At 38.5% G+C, this 14,011-nt stretch overlaps 1 protein-coding gene across 3 annotated transcripts; it reads right to left on the bottom strand.

The window, feature by feature from the left end:
* Positions 1–311: 311 nt before the first annotated feature.
* Positions 312–12,160, bottom strand: ushbp1 (Usher syndrome 1C binding protein 1). Of its 3 annotated transcripts, none has more exons than XM_038286534.1 (14): positions 11,978–12,160; positions 10,990–11,213; positions 10,745–10,884; positions 9,129–9,292; positions 8,854–9,042; positions 8,480–8,727; positions 7,457–7,597; positions 7,191–7,279; positions 6,976–7,105; positions 6,668–6,902; positions 4,243–4,398; positions 3,076–3,173; positions 1,080–1,202; positions 312–991 (listed from the first exon to the last, which is right to left on the bottom strand). In XM_038286534.1, exons 1-14 carry the CDS (start codon positions 11,981–11,983, stop codon positions 826–828), a joined length of 2,109 nt encoding a protein of 702 aa, XP_038142462.1. In that variant the 5' UTR covers positions 11,984–12,160; the 3' UTR covers positions 312–825. The 3 variants fall into 3 exon arrangements, with proteins under 3 accessions (XP_038142462.1, XP_038142454.1, XP_038142470.1); XM_038286526.1 differs by having other exon boundaries at positions 10,745–10,899; positions 11,978–12,159; XM_038286542.1 differs by lacking the exon at positions 11,978–12,160 and having other exon boundaries at positions 10,745–10,917; positions 10,990–11,131.
* Positions 12,161–14,011: the final 1,851 nt, after the last annotated feature.

Here is a 14,011-nt window from a genome sequence, read left to right as displayed (position 1 = left end):
AACATTTTTTTCACAATGTGTCTGACTGTTTGCCTATCATGAATTGTTATAATGCTTGGATGCAGAGGTTTGATCAACAAAATATATTCCACAACAAGAAAAAATGTCCCATTAAAATAATTAATGTAAGAAAATGGAGGAATTTACAAATGATACTGGTTGCTTTACTGAAAAATTCTTTTTTGAAATAAACCTAAATCTGTGGCCTTTTCCCAGCATTAGATATTTATAAGAAAAAAAAGACTGAATTCTGCAGACAGGTCAGGAATAATAAAATTAAAAGTCAAATAGAAGCTGTGTGATAAAAAGGATTAAATACACAAATTATTTATTATGGCAGTATGCATATGTTAGAAGCTTTCACTTGCAAAGGGCTCGAGACTAATATTAGGAGTTTTTTCTTATAGTAATATGAGATTTTGAAGAAGAAACTGTGGATTTCACCAAAAATTTGCAGTTTTGGCAAGGTGGATAGGAAATCAACATAGTGCACCACTCCACCATTTTAGTTTGCTGTCACAGTCCATAAACCTGAATCCAGTAGAAAGGTTGGGAGCTAATGAGAGTTGTTCAAAGTGTCAGAAGGAAAGTGTCAATTAGTTTGGCACCTCTGAGTTCTTAAGAATAATTATTTTCCATTAATTATTTCTTTATTTTAAAGGTCAGCCATTTGCAGTGGCGCCAGTAATTCCTGTTGCTTTAATAATATGCAGGATATAAGAAAAACTGTTAAAAATAACATGATTTATACATCAGATTTGCACATACAGCTCATGTGAAAAGCTTCCTGGATTTGACTGATTCTTCGGCTGAGCTATAATTGTCTTATAAAACAGTCTCTTCCCTCCTCCACTCCGATCCTTCCCCTGCAGCTTTGGCTGCTTCACTCTGGCTGTGTTGATTCTCCATCATGGCTGCAACCTTCTGCTCCAGCTTCCACACCTGCTCTCGATACTTCCTGCGAATCTGCCTGTAGGAACTCAAGGCTTTACTGGAAAGACAACAGACAGCATCTTGATCAGTTCACTGATATAGGTGGTTACGGCCATCAGAGCAGTGCCTGTGCTGTTGATGATTACCTGTGCGCCTGTGTAAGACGAGCAATCTGCTCTGCATTGTCCTTCCTGTCGGGGGAAGCATCAGAGAGAGCTGTGCTCAGGGGGTCATGGACCATGGCTAGCCTCCTCTTCAGAGCCTGTTCTCTGGCATATAAAGAAAACAGGAGCATATGAAGGTAACTCAGTTAACAAAGTACTTTTACAAAAGGTTATAATGTAAACATAGGGTCGTTATTTAACTGTTTATCTCTCAAGGTTGGAAGAGAAGCAGGAGGGTCTCTGAAGCAGCAAAGAGAGGAAAAGAACCCAGTTCTTTATGTTAAAGTCTGTTACCAAGCAACAGAACAAGACCAGCCATCATTGCATCCGGCCCTTTATTCTGAGAATCTCAACATTGCTCCATCAATGTTTCTTTAAACACAACACGGCAGTGGGTTGCAAAAGTCTTCATACCCCTGAGCTTTTTTATATCTTGTCAATGTGTTTTATTCTAATTTTATGTCACAGCCAAGTGGAAGAAGAGACCAGTGGAAACATACTTTCTGCATTTACAAGTGTGTTATGAATTGAATTAGTATTCAGCCCACCTTTGCTCGGATTCACCTAAATGAAATGCAGCCTATACCGAATAGAGTTTTGTTAAAGCACAAAAAGTGACACAAAGAGCAAAGAGGACAGCGGATGGATCAGGGTGGATATAAAGCTGATTGGAGTTATAAAAATAACATCTTAAGCTTAAAACATTACACTAAGCACTTTTCAGTCCATCATCTGAATACTATTATGGCACAAACCTACTAAAAACATGGCCATCTACCTAAATGAAAAGTTTGGAGAGCATTAATCAGAGAAGCAGCTCTGAAACCCAGGAGCTAAGAGATTAACATTTCAACTGTTTTGTGCAAAATTCTGGTCTTTATGGAAGAATGATGAAAAAGAGCCATAAAAAAATCCCATAGACAGTAAACAGAATCAGCAGTGAGCATGGAGAGGAAGGCGATCTGATCTTTGGCTATATGCAAAATGGTGTTTGTAGATGAATATTAAAGCTGCACATCGACCGCTATTCACCACGGAATGGGTTTCAGCAAGACGGTGATTTGAAAACGCGTCATGTTCATGTTTCCTTTTAGCTCTTTTTAGATGCTTTGTATTTGCACCATGGCTGTAACATGAGAAAAAAGTTCAGGCTTTATTAACACTATGACTCTAAATATGAATATAGTTATTTACTTGGTCTTTGAAAAGATCAGTTTATACTGAAACATTTCCAATTAACAATTAATATTCTATTGTATTCTATTGTATTCATGTAACAGAAATCCATTGTAGAAAGAGTATTTTTAGATGCATGGGCAGCTCTAGACAGGTGCCGAAAGGGGCCAGTGCCCCTGTTGAACTAGTCCTGGCGCCCTTTATTGCTCCTGTATCAAAGACATAATGTAAAGTAAATATATTATAAATAAATTATGATATATGCTGTAACAGAAAAACTGATGAGTCTCTTGGAAAGATTAAATTTTTATACCGTATTTAGTTTTATCCATCCATCCATTATCCATCGGGCTTATCCCAAGCGGGGTCGCGAGGGGTGCTGGTGCCTGCGATGGACAGGTCGCCAGTCCATTGAAGGGCAACACAGAGAAAAACAACCATTCATGCACACACACACCTAAGGAGAATTTAGAGAAGCCAAATCATGGTTTTGAACTGTGGGAGGAAGCCGGAGTACCCGGAGAGAACTCATTCTCAGAGAGAACACGCAAACTCCATGCATATTTAATTTTATTTAATTTATTATTTTAAAATTAAGTTGTTGAATGTTTAGCCTCAGTAATATTCAGATAGAATCATACTTCTCATTTGCTAGGAATTAAGGTATCAAGGTAGCAAATGGCTTTATGGTACAGATAATGCATTAAACAATGAACTTTATCCCCCCATGAAAAAACACTTCCTCCACAGGTAAATATGGTCCAGAACCACCACTGATCAGAAGTAGTTGGATTATTCTCACCTCTGTAGGACCACCTGCAGCTCTTTCAGAATGGGTCGGGTCAAAGAACTTGTGATTTCAGTGTCACAGACAGCTTTAGCTCCATCTTCAGCAAACCTCTGAAACATAAATATAATGAGCAGAAAAGAAGGTTCAAAAAGCTTTTTTCAGCATTTATTTTTTTAAATCTGTAACCACTCCATTCATGTAAAGTTTTAGTGCTGTGCTGACTGAAGCCATCAAGCTAAACAAGGAACTCTTTAGATATGGTTGATTATCAGTTCTATGATACTGAAGTAATGGATGACCAGAAGGACTATAGCTGCACAAAGACAAAGCAGTTGTGAGCGCCATGGTGATTTGGTTGGCCTAAAGGAGGTTTAGGAAGAAAGTCTTTTAGTTTAAAAACAAGAAACTGAGACCCCAGCTTTGTTTGGTTTAGGAGGGGATTTTTTAAACCAAGACTGAGGATGTTTTCCGGCAGCTGAAGGATTGGTTTAAGGAATCTGCTTAATCCTGTCTCTCTTCCCTAGGCAAAGGAGGCAAAGCCTGAGGCTGTAAGGGATAATGAAGATATAACCAAGACAGAGTTTGCTGACATAGTTAAAAGAAAGGTGTATGGTTGGGGAGAAGGATACAGAGAGTCTCTTTTCCTGACATCCAACAAGGGATGGACGCAATTAAAAAAGGTTTCAAAAACTGCATGAAAGTAGATTAAAGATATACTTTATGAATGCATTCTGCTGCAATGCAATAACAATGATAAGTAAACTAGAATCCCTTTAAAATAATTTCATTTGTCCACTTTGTTTCAATGTACCAATTCATTAATTCTTTCTCAAACCCAGTTATATAGAGAAGTTTCAGTATAAATAAAAAAGCAGGACTCAGTGCATTCTTTTTTCCCCATCTATTGACAGACAGAGGTGAGAGGTGTGGTGTGACTTCCTGCTGCAGGGACACAACGGCCAACAGAAGACCTTGAGGAACTAAAATATCTGACTTGGCCTGGAGGGATTCTGCTTTGGTAGACATGATTTCCCAGGTGGGACAGCCAGATTTGAATCGGGTCTCTCACATGAGCATGTCCCCTTGCTCCCACTTGGTCCTTTCACCTTGACTTTTTATTATTTGCTCATATTTAGAAAAAAAATGAGTTAACTTTGCTGCTGTAGGAGTGCTGGATACCTGCTCAGTCTTCCGATCTTCTGCCTCTCCTTTGAGGATTTCTGGGATGAAAACTCCTGCTGCTTCCTGGGACTTTAGTCCCATTAAACTCCATTCGAGGCATCTCAGCTCCTTCTCCTTCAGGCGGATTAAAGATCGAAGATCTGACATCTCCTCCTGAACGAAGGCAGTCAAACAATTATACATTTAGAACAAGAAAATAAAATGGTATTGTAGTTTGTTCTAAAATACAACATTAGAAATGTATGTAGTCAAAGGGAGACAAAATGTAACGCTTGGGTTGGTTATTAATAAATAGTAAGGTAAAAATTAGTTATTGTCATTTTAGATATGATATAGATATGTATTAAGAGACACTGGCTGCTCACAGATCCATCCGAAAATGTTAGTGCTTTAATTGGCTGAGAATGATTAATGTATTTGTAAACCAGAAAAAAAAATTAAATATATAATTCCTATAGTATTTTTTTATTTGGTAAATTGGTGATATAGCATGTATTAAGTTCTAAAAATGTTTTTTTTTTGTTGCATAAAAAGCAAAACTGCTGGCTAGAGAAGCATTTAGTCCACTGAGACTGAGTGTAAACCAATATAAAAATGATTTAAAATAACTTTTCTTCATCAGGTCTTTATATGTTTATTTTCTTCCTCTTCCTAATTTGTTAATTTACAGATTAGGAATTAAATATTGAAAAGAATAGATTGTTACTTGTAAACCTATGGCTTTAATGTTTTTGTTTAAATTGCAATTTAAATTGCATTCTTTAGTTTTGTAGTTTATTCTATGTTTTTGATATTTAGGTACATTTCCTATTGTTCTTAGTTATCTATTTATTACCTCTTATTTGCACAGACTCCCCCCTCTGCGCTGTCACAAATAGAAGACATTCTAGTCAATGCAGTAATTCCCACTGGCTCTGCGACACCACGTCTTGACAAACAACCCCCTCCATTGTCTGTCAGAAATATGAAATGGTGCCTATTTTGATAGATCAGTTTCTGCAAACCTGATGAGCCACACAAGAAGTCAGACGTGGGAAGAGTAAAGTTGATCTGGTACATTTGAAGATAAAAAGCAATGCATGGTGGGGCGGAGATGGAACCTGGTCTCTGTGAAGCTGCTCAGCCACTTTGCAGTCAAGTTAACTCAGGCCAGCGGCTACTGGTTCATTAGTCCTATGCTCTCCACCTGTTTTCCTCAATTACTATTGTTAACACCTTCCATTTCACCATTATCCCTAAAAGAAAACACTATTTGCTTAAGCCCTGCTACTCCGCTGTTAATCATTCTCCAGTCTTTGATCATGCCTGTGGGTTTTTGTCCAGATCATCTTTTTCAGATCACTATTTTCTAAAGTCTTTAAAAGAGGCATGAGTTAAATGCTATTTTTTTTTATATATATATTTTGCTTGAGTTTAGATATTGTGTCATAAACACATTTAGGATTTTTCTTTTGCAGTTTGGAAAGTTAGAGGAATTGGTTTAATTTCTATTGTACTCAGCAGCCAGGCTGCCAAAGGTTACCAGCACAGGCTAATCAAAGTATATTGTACACAGAACTTTAAAGGAACTATTTACAAAAAGAAGATGAACAAGTCTGTTTGTTTCAGGTTTTAATGAAATGCTGACTGTTAGAAGAGCCAAAATGTGTAATTTTAGAAGCTTGACTATATTTATAGGTCTCTTCTGTTAGGTATTTCTTCATTTAAAATTTGTTGAAGGGAGGTGGAGTGGTGCAGGGGTTAAGCATGTGACCCATGTATGGAGGACTTAGTCCTGCGGCTGTCATGGGTTTAAGTCCCGGCCCATTGACCTTTGCTGCATGTCTTCCTCCCTCTCTCTAAATCCCATTTCCTGTCTACCTACTTTCAAAAATGAGAAAAATAAAGTCTACTAACGCCTAAAGAAATAGCATTAAAACAACATTGTGGAACTGGATAAACATAATGTGTTTGCTTAGCCTTAAAAGTTAAAGCACAAACATTGGAATAGCACTGCTAAAATTTAGTTGAGCATTAGTTTGTTGAAACTTTGCAGCAGTTATTAGCCATATAAGTCTATAGATCTAATTCAGCGTAGTCTGTCTTCGCTAAATTAGATTCAGATGCTCAGTCATGCTAATATAGTTTTACCTGCAAACTTCACTGTGTTTTGAACACAGCGGGCATGCTTTTTTTCCAATAGGCTTGCTCTCAGAGAAATTATTTTTGACCATAAAAATCAGTCTGTTCTTTTATATAAATGATTTAAAATCATTTTGTCACAAAAATACAGTGGATTTGACATTTAAAGCAGAGGTTGTATCTTTTTGTCAGCAAAATAGATTTATCTCTTCATCTAATTCAACTTCACTTTTGAAAAAAAAGAAAAACAAAATAAAATCACATTTGTTTGGATAAAAACTAAAACTAACACAGCTCATACCCGGACTGAGATCAGTTCATAAAACATCGAAGCTTTCTCCCTCTTGCTCTCAGAAGGATTGGTGTTATCCTTCATCGCATAGCCCCATCTGGTCCCGGCTGCTTGACCCGGTTCTGAGCTTAGTTTGACCTCCCCTCCTGGACCTGGTTTCGGTAGACAAATGGCTGCTCGCTCCCTCTTCAGTCGCTCGATTTGTTGTCGGAGAGCTGCTACCCGCTCTGTTGGTTCTTGAGTTCTATGGCATCAACAAATCGGACCTTTGTTAATGAATTTCTTCCCCCATATTTCAGCCTCCTTAAAGACTTCACCTCTGCCTCAGGTGACTCTTTGTCTCCTCTGTGACTCGAGCTGAGGAAAAGGAGGTGGATAACTCCTCAGTTCCCATCTCCTGGCTCTGAACTGATGGATCATCCATCTGCCGTGTTTCACAACCTGGTTCTGCTTAGAGGAAACAATATGGTTCAGACTGTTCAGTGACTGAACAAGATGCAGACCTGTTTTTAATACAACCCTCAAAGATCACCTGCTGGATGTATCTGCAGGGGGAGGATTTGATGCACCTTTGCTTCGTAAAGAAACAACAGCTCAGCGTAGGCCTCCTCACACTCCTCACTGTCAGTCAATTAAAAGCAAACACAACTATGTTTGATGACCTGCTGAATAATGTCTGATCAGGTCAGCCTCACTCATTTAAACATATCTGTAATGCTAGTCAGGGTCTTTGTACAACGTAATATGTGAGGTGTGGGTATTGAATATCAGCTGGGTAAACAGAATTGAATTAAATACCAGTATCTGAGCGCCAGCTGCAGTGCGGAGCAGTGAGATTCTAATCTGCTCAGTTTCAAGTTGATCTGCTCTGAATCCACCTTCCTTCGCTCCAGAGCCGCAGTCAGACGTTCGTTTCTGGCCTTCAGTCTCTCAATGCATCTGGGACAACAGAAATGAGGATGGGCAAAGTTAAAAGCTTTCAGTTATGATATATCTGCATATGTCTACAACCTCGAGGTCAGCCAAGTTTGGTTATTTTTTTACTATAGTATCAGTTACAAGTCAAAATGGGCTCATATTAACAACTAATATTTTTTTTTGCAATTTTTGATGCCATCTGTGTGTATTTTTGGATGTGAGGGGCTTTGACTTGTAAATTTTTTTGTGGCATGTGGAAGGGATGCAGTTTCAGACTGTAGGGTGTTCAACTGAAATAGAGAAGCAATGTCAGTTTCATCAGCAAAAGAAAAGGACAGGCACATAGATGTAACACTTATAATATTTCTTATTGGTGATAAAAGCAATGTCAATATTGTATATCATTATTACGATTTTGATGTATCTTTTGATGAATCCGTATTTCTTAACATACAAATATAACCCCAACAGAGGCACAGTAAGGAGGTGCTAAATCTAAACTTTCACAACTTCTTAAGGATATAGATTTATACTTCTAGATTGATGTGTGGCTTTGGCAAAGTGAACCTTCCACAGTTCTCAGTTTCATTTCAACTGTGAAAAATGTAGATGCTCCTACACAATATAATATACACATTTCATATGTGGAAGGTTGAAATTGAATCACATAGTAACAAGTTTGCATATGCAGTCGATAAATGCTGAAAATTATTCCCATATTTTAACCTGTTAATCCACAATATAATTTCTGCGTTTTAAATATGTGACAAATCACTTTACCAATGGAAGTAATATGCTGAAAACTTTATATTTTTTAAGGGGGACTGACTTGTAGGAAAGTGCTTAAATGATCAACATGCAAACTCCCTTGTTGGTTTCTGGTAATCCTGAGCTCAGACTCACCTGTTCAGTCGCTCGGTCTCTGACTCCAGGCTGATGGGGCTGGGACAGGGACTGCTAGAGGTGACAGAGCCCAGAGAAGACACATCCCCGCTGAGAGACAGAGGTGTTGTCGCCCTGGATGTTCTTCTGTGCAGTAAAGGGGAACCAGGGTAGGAAGGAGGTGGTCTGTCTGGACTTCGAAGCCCTGAAGGAGGCCGGTATGAAGGAGAATATCTGTCAGACTTCCAGGACTTGTGGAGACCAGCCAACTGGAGCAAAATAAACAAAACACTTGCATTAACTAATGCTCTATCATCATTTGTTCCTGAACTAATCAAAACTGCAGAGTTCTGACAGAAAATATTATATGTTGAATTCCAAAACACTTTTCCCACCTTGTTTTTCTCCTCTTCCTGTGAGTAAAACTTTCTTATAGCCCTCTGCTGCTCCTCACTGTTATTCTGACTGTCGTTTTTAGGAACAGAATCCTGTTTTTCTAGATCTAGCAAGTCTTCCAAGTTCTGGTCCTTTGGTATTTCCAAAGAACAAGAAATCCCAAATTCTCTCTCCATTTCCTCCAGCATCTGCAACCAAACTGTTCTTAATTTTCCATCAGTGTTAACATTTATTGTATTTGACAAAATGTGTTTGACTAGGTGCAGTTCATCACCTGGGTGGCTTTAGTCCAGTTCTCCTGAGCAGCTCTTAGGTGCTCTGTGTCCCTGTTCTGGTCAGAGGCAGTGATTGGAGCTGCCCAGGTCCTTCTGAAGCTGATTGAGTCCTCTACAGAAGACAAAACCTCCTGCAGCTGTGTCCAGACGACAACACTGCCCCCTGGTGGGTAAAAAGTAGAAATGGATAATAGAAAAAATTCATTTCAACCATGGAGTCCAGAGAAATAGCTGAACCTTTAACTCGACCACATGGCTTCCACACATTTGAACAGAAGATGTTGTAGGAAAGTTATATCTATAAATACAATAAGGAAAACAAAATTAATAGTTTCATAATTTCTATTGAATACCTTGGTTCAGCTTTGGCCTTACAGTGTCTTCATGCTGCATGCTTTGTAACAAAAAATACCTTCATCCACAAAGGCAAGAAGAGGCAACTATTGGAAGTCTTCCTTTCTCGATTCACAACTGAGCTGTGGATTTCTGCAAGCCCTTGAGAGTAACTTTTTTATCTGTCCTGGCTGCTTCATCTCAGCATCAAATGCTATAAGACTGGATGACCAAATGTTTTGGGTTATCCACTGACATTTTATTAGCCCAGATGAGGCTGTCTAGCAGTTTTGGCTCCTGAATTGATGAATGAGCTGCTGCTGCAAGCCAGAAGGACACCCCATCTGTTTAAAAACGCACCTTTTTCTCCTTGGCTTTTATCAGCGTGAGTCATCTGTGTCTTAATCTCTTAGCCTTCTGAGTATCTGTACTTTTTACTCATTTCTGTTATAGCTCTTTTCTTCTTATTCTTCCTTTTTTTGTTCAGTACTTAAGTCAGCTATTAAGTTGTTCTAAATGTGTTTGATAAATAAAGTGGGTATAGTCTGTTACTGTAGTTTAGGTTTGCATTTGCAGCAAGTGCTCTCAATTTGTGCTCTGTTAGATGTTTAAAGCTTGCAGTAATGTTTTCTCACCTAATGCCGGCTCACTAACAAACCTTCATGGAGGAGTTTTTTCATACTGAAATTGCATTGCAAACAGTTATTGGGCCTATTAATTGTTTACACTTTAAGTTTTTTTTCCCATTGATATCAAAATGAGGAGTAGCTGAATAAACCTGGGCTTCACAGTTATGCGCTGGACAGTAATGTTATCTTATAGTGGGTTTGGATCCTATCCTGACTCTTTCTAGATGAAGTCATGCATGGCTTCTCTCCAGGTACTCCAGTTTCCTCCTAAGGCTGTTAGGTTAATTGGTCTACTAAGTTAGGCTTGATTATGAGCGTGTGTAGGCAGGGTTTTTTATTAGTTGTGTTTTTTTGTGATTCTGTGATGTCCTGGGAGGCTGATCATAGATGTTCCTTTTTTTCTATTCAGTGAAAAGGTGTGGCTATGTCTCGCAATGTTTTTTCCTCCCTTATCTAAAGTTTGTTCAGGGTTTAAATCAAAATGAAACACCTCTTTGGATGATGAAGGTTACTTAACTCTCTTCAAGTTGAACAGTTCTCATATATCACATATTATTAATATTAGATTTGAATGCATTCTGCTCACAAGGGTAGATGGCTTTGTTTCTCACATTTGTGTCTAATGCAGTATAAACAATATCACTCATGCCCACCTTGGTCAGTTGCTGGATGTCTAGACATGACGGCAGAAGCGGAGGTGCGATCCGGGCTGCCTCTGAGCAGCTGGTGAGACAAAAGATCTGGAGGAACCAGAGGTCTGGAAGGACGTGGTGATCTCATGTCTCCTGGTTCACTGAAAGAGTGAACCCTTCACAAAGGTCATATACTGAATTGTACATTATCTTTCAATTACTGTTCCATAAAACACATTATATATATACAAAAAAACTTCTCTTACCTTGGAGCCTTAAGAGACCCCATCTTTTTGTTCAGTTCAGCAATGATGTTAAGGAGGGTGCCCACTTCTGCTTCACACTGAGCCACCTCTGCTGGGGTGGGCTCATGGCCAATCAGAGGCTCAGAGACTTCAGGGTCAAAGCTTACAAAGGCGCCATGGTTCAACACCGACTTGTCAAAGAAGGAGCCGGTATCAAGGCTGTTACATCTGCTTCTTCTCGAATCCTGCAGTATCACAGATAGAAAATCTCAAATACTGCCATAGTGTTTTAAGTGTTTATCCTTTAAATATTAATTAACTTCTCCCATAGTTAAAGCAGTAAGCTACTGGGGCTGAATGTAAAAGATTATTGCATATTTTGAATTTAAATTCTGTTATGAACCTGACATCAGACTGTTTAGCTATTGTTCAAAACGGAAAAGGAGGAAACCAAAAACATCCTGAGATCCAACTTCCTGCCCAGCAAATATTTGTAGATTCCACCATCCATTGTTTTCACAAATGATTTTATAGGAACACCCTTAATATAGCTCTTCATTTTTTAACAGAATGTACTGAATTTTGCTTTTAAAGTACAATTAAAAAATAAAAAATAAATGCACATGGCTTAAATTCTTTTTTATTGTTATGCAGGGCAGTGAAGACAAAATGCTTAAAATTCCTGATTCTTGACTTTCAAGAATTCCTCATCAATGTCAGAGGCTGTGACAGCATCTAATGGATGTTTTATTTAGTGGTGTAGTTCTCTAGCTATATTTACATAAACTTGTCAGTTCCACAACAGTTATTTCTCAAGATTCCTGCTAAGAATTTACATTTTATTGTTAATATACAGAAGGTTATAAGTAATACTGATAACCTCATTGAGTGATCGTAACTCTACGTAGAACAATGAAAAAAATGATCAAGCATGTATTTTGTTTACATTACGTATTGACAGTTATACATAAAACATTGAAAACCAAACAAACATTTCACCATAACTTACCTCCATGCTTCTTGTTTTTATGGCTGCAGTTTATAACAGACCAAAAACATTTGACATTTGATATTTTCTTTAGTCCATTTTTGTGCTGTAATGGCCCAGAGGCTCAGTCCCTGAGTGAAGGCAGTAGGTTGCTCTCTTGCTGCATGTCTGTCCAGCACTGTGATGAATGAAGTCAGTGAAAACACTCAGAGAGACATCCACACCCATTCCCCTTCACTTTGTGTCCTTTCCTGTTTTGGCCACAGTTAGTTTCCATGTTCACAGCGGCCAGCAGAGTCAGCTCGTGTTTGGGTATTTAAAATGCATAAAGCTAAAGATTAAGGTTAACAATTTGGAGCCTCAGGTTGCAGACCGCTGCCTGGGGTTAGATGGTTTTTATTCTCTACAAAAAATCTTTATATCTTCATATCCCTGTTGTAGGATATGAACATTTCATGTCATGGTTATTGTGACTGTGACGAATCCACCTCGTCGCTTAAAACATCCTCTAACTTTGCGCGCCACACACACATTCCTGTTATACTGTGTTTGTGAGGACCAATACACTCGCGCTGAGACCAGCAGCTCCATTAACTTAAAACACACAAGCTGTTCCTGGTTACCTGCTGGCGTATTGAGGGTGCACACTTAATATTTCAGTGGGGTTAGCCGTGTGTGTGTGTGTGTGGGTGTGTGTGGGTGTGTACATGTTTATGCTATGGGGACTTGTCATCTTCAGTCTGGCTGCGTCTTTGCTGGGTTCAAACCCAGTTTGGTGTAATTGAATAAGTCAATGAATCTGTGTAAAAGAATTAAGTTGTAAAAATTATTTGTTTTTGTACATCAATTGTTTGTGGAGGTAATATATGGACAAAACTGATTTATGAGAAGAAATCAGAAATAAGAGAGCCTGAGGTGAGGGGCTTAAACTATTTAATGAGGGCTGTGGGAAGAAAAGCGGCAATTTTTGTTGTCTGTTTCTTTGTTACATTGCTGGTAACTGGAGGGAGGCTGAGGCCCAGAGGATCTTGTATATGTTTAGTTTCTTTTGCACCCTGTTTTGAGTTTTTGAGCTCAATAAATCACCAACACCGGTAACCCGACTGAGCCTGGGTTCTTGGAGGCCAAAGAACCCCGTCACAGTGATCCAAATCATCACTGTTACTGTTATTATATAGTAAATTAAATCATTACTGTTAAATTGTATGTATTGTCCAATTGTTTATTTGAATTCTTATTCCGGATTAGTTGGAGACATACACTAGGCTATATCAGCCCCACCAAAAATATTTTTCACCAGCCGCCACTGCTTCATACAGGATACAAATACACTCTCCCCTCCACTGCTCAATTATATGCTAAACTATGTTTCTCTTTTAAAACATGCACCGAAGGGTGTGGTTTTTAGTGTAGCAAAATGTGACCTAGTTCAAAAGGTGTAGATTCTTCAAGCCTTTTTAAGTTAGACTGTTTGAGAAGGTTTAAGGTAGAATAAATATTTACTGAGGTTCAGTCTTCAAGCCCGTCAAAGGGTTACAAATGACCATAACTGTTAAAATGAAGACCATTATGGAACCTGTCATTGCCCCTCAATAAAGGAGATTTATATTTTCAAACCTGTTGCCAGGGTGATTTACAGCACACACTGTTTGGCTCTGATAAAGATGTATCAGACATTTTTTTATTTGAATTTTTAGCAATTTATGGTTCAGCACTTTTACAGTTTTTTGAAAGTTTGATTAAGATCATAGGTGCATAAGTACAAGAACCTGCTTCTCCCCTTTCTTAGTGGAACCCTGATTGTTGATCCGGCATTCTGGATCAGCTGGCTGATCCACTTCACAAGCTGACCTGTGAAGACATCGCTGCAGTAATCAATTCTACAAAAGATGAATGAAGAAGGAATTAGTTTATCAGGGTGCTGTTGAGTCCTCTAGTCCTACACAAGTGATATAATGTCTTTATGAGCCACCGAAGGTTCGGGTCTGAGTCATCATTACACCCTGATTGGTGGTTTCTAGTTATCTGTACTGACCTGTGTGCTAACTTTTAAAG

The sequence above is a fragment of the Cyprinodon tularosa genome, unplaced genomic scaffold, assembly GCF_016077235.1.
Source record: "Cyprinodon tularosa strain WSP-4 unplaced genomic scaffold, ASM1607723v1 ctg106, whole genome shotgun sequence".
NCBI classification, from domain to species: domain Eukaryota; kingdom Metazoa; phylum Chordata; class Actinopteri; order Cyprinodontiformes; family Cyprinodontidae; genus Cyprinodon; species Cyprinodon tularosa.
The sequence above is the reverse complement of the archived record's forward strand: the minus strand, read 5'-3'. Positions and strand labels throughout refer to the sequence as shown.